This window comes from Trichinella spiralis (genome assembly GCF_000181795.1).
Source record: "Trichinella spiralis strain ISS 195 chromosome Unknown Scfld2, whole genome shotgun sequence".
In the NCBI taxonomy this organism is placed as follows: domain Eukaryota; kingdom Metazoa; phylum Nematoda; class Enoplea; order Trichinellida; family Trichinellidae; genus Trichinella; species Trichinella spiralis.
Genome location: NW_003526941.1, coordinates 6,978,139 through 6,984,101, shown reverse-complemented (window position 1 = coordinate 6,984,101; position 5,963 = coordinate 6,978,139). Strand labels below are relative to the sequence as shown.

The 5,963-nt window shown below is 34.0% G+C and overlaps 1 protein-coding gene across 1 annotated transcript; it reads right to left on the bottom strand.

Moving 5' to 3' along the window:
* Positions 1-388: 388 nt before the first annotated feature.
* Positions 389-1,740, bottom strand: Tsp_06141 (nuclear transcription factor Y subunit B). The gene is made up of 7 exons (XM_003380384.1): positions 1,703-1,740; positions 1,471-1,528; positions 1,087-1,188; positions 989-1,057; positions 879-961; positions 718-836; positions 389-474 (listed from the first exon to the last, which is right to left on the bottom strand). Exons 1-7 carry the CDS (start codon positions 1,738-1,740, stop codon positions 389-391), a joined length of 555 nt encoding a protein of 184 aa, XP_003380432.1.
* Positions 1,741-5,963: the final 4,223 nt, after the last annotated feature.

Below are 5,963 nucleotides of genomic sequence, written 5' to 3'. Positions count from 1 at the left end.
AACAGGTATATAATAATAATAGAAATAAATATAACAGCAGCATAATAAAAATAACCACTTACGTTATTCGATGGAGATCATTCAAGATGCGGCTTTCGTCTTCACAGTTACGCACTAAAACATTAAATACAAAACAGTTCTCCTACAAAAAAATAATGCAATTCTTCCTTACCTTGCGTGACAAGGAAAAACATCAGAACCGTAGGAACCGCAATTTGAGAGGGCCATCAACTGCGACTAAACAAAAATTTTCTGATGACGTAATCCATTGCTATCAAGAACAAAATGCTGGGATGTACAGCGACCTGTTCTCTTTATTTAACATATTTCATTGCTGTCATAATATCAAATTCCTTCTTACTATTTGTGATAAGGAACACTGGGACGGCTAGGAAACGCCTTTACGTCCATTTGATTCGCTTGATGTTAATGTAATGCTGTCATGGATAAAATGTGCACATTTTACGTATCCAACTGCAATCAGAAGCAAGTTAAATACTTACGGATGTTTGTGATGCCACATTTAGAACAAACCGATGTGAACATGACTAATCACGGTGTCCAGAACGAAAGGAACTTGAGAACAGTTCAGCTAATGATGTTATCTGTTATTATAGATATTCATGTATTCATATTCATATTCAGATAGATATTCAAATTTAATCCATGTAACACTCGCATCTTCCAGCTATCTAATTAATCAAATTCAATACTTACTGATGAACGATACTATTTGTGATAAGCAAAAGCACACGGGACGGCTAGGAAACGCCTTTACGTCCATGCGGACACGGGTTGCAAACGGTACAAGCTTCATGGGATGACGTAATCCACAGCTATTATAAACAAAAGCTTCTCACTAATTTTTGTCATATCACATTGGAAACGCACTGACAGCAACAAGCACCAATATGTTGTCAAGATTTCTACGAACGCTGCTCGACTGACTCAGCGAAATCTGCTACAATTACAATCCATTCGATCTTACTTTTATGATAAGTGAAACCACACTAGAACAACTTGGAAACGTCATCGCACCAAACACTGTACGATCCAACTGCAATCAGGAGCAAATTCAATACTTACGGATGTTTGTGATGCCAAATTTAGAACGAAATGATGTGAACATGACTTACCACGTTGCCCACAGCAAAAGGAACACCATAAAAACTCAGCTGATGACGTAATCTGTAATTACAGAAGTTACCTAATTCTTCCTATATCTAATACGCCTATCGTCTTGGTATTTAATTAAACAAATTCAACACTTACTGTTTTTTGTCATACGTTTTTTGAACGCTATGTCAGCAACTCCAACAACCACTTTTCAACAACTTTTACCTGTCTTTACTGATAATAGATTGCATGTGGGCATTTTCAAAATGTAGCAAAGCAAATGTAATTTTCAATTCTTAAAAGAATTGAATCAAGCGCACCTAATCTATAATATCACATACATGATAATTTAACATAAGTGCTGCAGTAAGAATCAAAGCAATGTGGCGCTAATGGCACTGTAACCTTCAACCTAAATTTAACAGAAAAATTCAAGTAAAAAGCAAGGCATATTCATCATGATGCATAGTTACCATATTCACTTAGTTTTCAGAATTTGGTTGTTTCATATTCATTGATATGAATATAACATAATGTAAATTCTAAAAGTGAATTATATTAATGCAATCATCTATAAATAAAAAACGGAAATGGATACTTCTTCGTCTTCAGCATCTGATGCATCTAAAACTTAGCAATAATAACACTAGAAAGACACCCGCCAGTTTCCATTCACCATATATGTAAAGTAACATGCATAGCATACCACCACCAAAATATCCAATCCAACTTACCAGTTATTCATGGATGGAGTTGAAAAGCGGAATTATAGTTGGCCACGTGCTAGATTGATAGCATTGGAAAGAACTGAATAACCTAATGTAATCGAAGTTCTCTGATTAGATGTATAATACTAAGTAAGTTATGCAAATGACTATTTACTTTGCCTCAGGAAGAACAACCTAATTTTCCATCAGTAATAGCACAGTAAAATGAACATTATGAGGAATATTATGAAACGAGACGATGAAATTTATTACGTTTTTATTTACACACCTCCTATAATTACGTAATATTGCATTGTTATGCAAATTTTTCCCTAAAATTACCTAAAACGTAAACTTATTAACATGAAGCATCGCAAATTACTAAAAATAAACGGAAATGCTATCACTGCGTATTTATGCATGTTGTGTAATTTAGTTGCTTGAAAGTACAAGGTGATTCAATAATTTATATTTTATCAATGTTTTTTTCTAAACAAAATTATATGGATAATTTTAAATAGCTCCCACTGAAAATAGTTGCGAAAATAAAATACTTTTCCAGATTTATGGAAAATTAAACAGTTGCTATGAAATTTTATGATGATAACTGCGAAAGAAATTTTATAATATACAATTTATCTCAGCACAGAATTTAACAAGTGCACAGCGTAGACATTATGATGCAAAGCAACTGCACCAGTGGGTATGCCACTTGACAGCTTATTTACTATTAAAATTTTGTTTTAACTAAACTTTTGTTTACACTCTATGCTGATTTATAGTAAGACTGCAAACTTGGTTGAGCACTGCATCATCGCGCAACATACAATGTGAGATAAACCTACCTGCAAAATTAAGTAACTCAACGAATTGCAATGAATTCAAGAAACTTATGCGGGTGACAATTCTGTATTGTATTTCATGAAAGGAATAAAACAAAAGAATCACAAGTAGCCTGGATTTGGTTATATTGCTAGTCGACAGCAATTATGAGAAATTAGATTTATATCAGATGAAAACAGCAAAGTGCTGTTCATTCAGCTCGAAATACGGGGTGGGCAGCATTTTCAGTTGAATGAGATCTCTGTTCAGCTTAGTATTATTACGAGCTCAATGATGGGGATCATTAGAAAGGAAAGGAGGGTGGGACAGCATAGCAGGAAGGAATGAGGGAGAGGTTAAAGGATGGAGGAGGTGGAAGTTGCCATATGCGTTCTTCCACTCAATCTTCACGTATAATATTCAGGCGTAGGTTCATTTATCAATACTGACAACATTGATGGGCATTGAGCTATTTTCTCAATGACAGAAAATAGGTGCATCGGTATGAGTCAGTACTATTGGCGGTACAATAACATAATAGAAACTTTAAGGAGTCATTTCAAAAATGAAGGGAACGTTACTGGCATTCTGAAAGTATCAAAGGTGGTAGTATAAAAGCGTGTTCTCTAGCTAACAGCAGCTTTCCTATGTCATGCTGAAACAGTCTTGTGCACGATTTGAGCAGTGACAAGCATTTAGGGGTGCGATTGTGCGACTGCAGTATCCCCGTGACAGACATTTCCTTTAAACAATTGGGCACGTATGTTACCTTAGTAATAAACATTACAGTGGGCAGTAAAGATAATGTGGGAGGGGTTCAATTGTTATGTCAAAGTACTACTTTACAAATGGATTTGTAAGGACGATTGAAAATTATAGCAAAATATACCATTAGTACTATTATATATTGGCTTGGCCGTAATAAAGACTCGAATATTAATTGTCCATCATTACTGAAGAACAACGCGCTAGTTTCTTTTCAAAAAGACTAAAATCAAACAACTACGAGAAGCTTAAAAAGCGCGCATGTTTAGTGTAGTGTGCCAAGAGAAAGAAGGAAAGCATTCTATGAAAAATAGTAAATAGATGAAAATTCATACCTGTCAGCAGACCTGTCAGGGATGACTTAGAAAGCAAACGTAGAGTCATACATTTTGTCACTGATGTTCGTGGTTTCTTCATATTTTTAGTCTATCAATCACAACGTATTTGTTGAACTGAACCATGAAAATGACCGAATAACGCAACGCAGTAAGTAATTTGACCGCCCTTCAGCAGCGAACATTTATACTATAATGGAGTTCTCTGAATAAACAGAAATTTATATAAGGAACATTGCTACCGAATTTGCATAGCACAAAGTGCACGTAGCAGAATGCCAACGGCAGTGCTTACCATCGCATTTGCATAAAGTTACTCTTCTGACCTAGAAATGCATGTATGCTTTGAAAATGTATAATAATAATGTAATGAGCCAACACCAAAGATTATAGTAATTGCTGAACAACAACAAAATCCTCAATACATTACAATCTGTTTGTTTGTATTACATTGCACATTTATCATTTTTTTTTGAAAAATAAGCTTCTTCGTTAATAAAGAATTGTTGTTGTTGTTGTTACATTGTTCTTGGTTTATATTAAAAGAAAAGAGAATTTTCTTTCTTACTTTTAAACAGATTATTAATTTACTTGTGTCACGTTTATTATATCATTTTTCCCCTTTTTAACTGTTTTGTTTTTGTTCCTATTAACTAAAATGTGCAATAATTGATGAAAACGTATAACATATCATAATAGCAGAGACGATAAAACCACATTCATCAATATTATAAATAAAATGGCAAAATCGACAATGAACAATCAAAGCGAATGTACAACTGATCAATTCATTTAAATAATCTGAACTGTCGCTTATACGAGAAATGAAATGAAATTTACAAACAAAACAAAACAAAACAATTAATTGAACAGCTTGTTAGAGACATTTTCTGTTAACAACAAGCACAACTTCTTTCTCTATTCCAAACTACACTATACGCTGTTAAAAGCATCGTGAAGCAGGGTTTGTCTACTTGCATTCTTGGATGAACAACCACCAACCGATCAAGTGAAAACTTCCTCTTACTACTGATATTGCTTTATGCAGAAAAAAAAGGTAAAACGCAAAAAAAAGCGCACTGACAGCGTTCATCAATTATACAGCAAGTTTCTCATGGATTCTTCAGTACATGAAAATTGCACCATATTGTTCACCCTCCATTTGTGATTAACAGGTTGCTTGATGTGAACCATTTATGAATAGAACAGAAGCTCAGGAATGAAATATCGCTTACCATCTAACTGAAAATGGTATTGAGGAAAAGAGCTCAACGCGCTTCTTGACTGCTGATCAATGCAATGATTAACTAAATAACCATGAGGACGACATTCTTAAAATTGGATCAAGATCAAGTCCAAGAAATTAGAATAGTTAGCTTAGCCCAGTTGAAATCACCGCACGTATAGCGGTGATGGCGGAATGACATCAATACAATGGAAAATTTTACTAATTATAAAAGTTATTACGTTTGTATTCAACCTTCATATAATATTATGCATTGTAATAGAATTTCCTTTTCAGTGATGATTTAAACACCTGCTGCTCCTTATGAATGTAAATAAAGGAAAATCAGATTAAATAAACATCTAAAATATTGCACCAAACAACTGCTACCAAGCTATAAGATAATTGAGCAGTAATGCAATATATATTGGGGGAAAGCTTTGATGAAAAATAATCACCCAATCAATGAACAGAATTAAGGAGCTAATCAAATATTACTACACATTCGCCCAATTGCTGATGAAAATTGAGTAACTAATAACATTGCACAATTCATCAGCCAATTAATGACAAAACTATTTCAACCTATAAACGAAGAGCCAATCACAAAATTGTGAAAAAGTTTTTGCAAGCAAAGGTTGAAAAAATCAAGACTAATGCCAAAGTCAACCATTCAATAAAACTATACCAGAACAAGAACTGGTAAAGTGCGAAAATGTCAGTGGAATTACAATTTGTAATCAAATTTAGATTGTATTTACATTTTAATCCGTCCTGACACAATGTTTATAAATTTATTCCAAATGGACGAAAAATGAACAAAAATCGACTTGCCCAAAACAAATATTATCGCAAAGACAACGCAGTTTCATCGAATACCTTCACTATAATGTAAAATACGTTTCCTATACAAAATTCAGCCATCCTGAACCCGTTTCAGGCAGTTCCGAATGGGAAGCCTTCCTGTGTCATTATAATATGCCGCATGCAAAA

Coding starts and splice junctions, on each gene's coding strand:
- Tsp_06141 (XM_003380384.1), bottom strand. CDS start 1,740: ATGCATCAGATGCTGAAGACGAAGAAGTATCCATTTCC. Junction 1,058..1,086: donor ATTTGGCATCACAAACATCC/GTAAGTATTGAA, acceptor TCCTGATTGCAG/TTGGATCGTACAGTGTTTGG. Junction 837..878: donor GCTGTCAGTGCGTTTCCAAT/GTGATATGACAA, acceptor TGTTTATAATAG/CTGTGGATTACGTCATCCCA.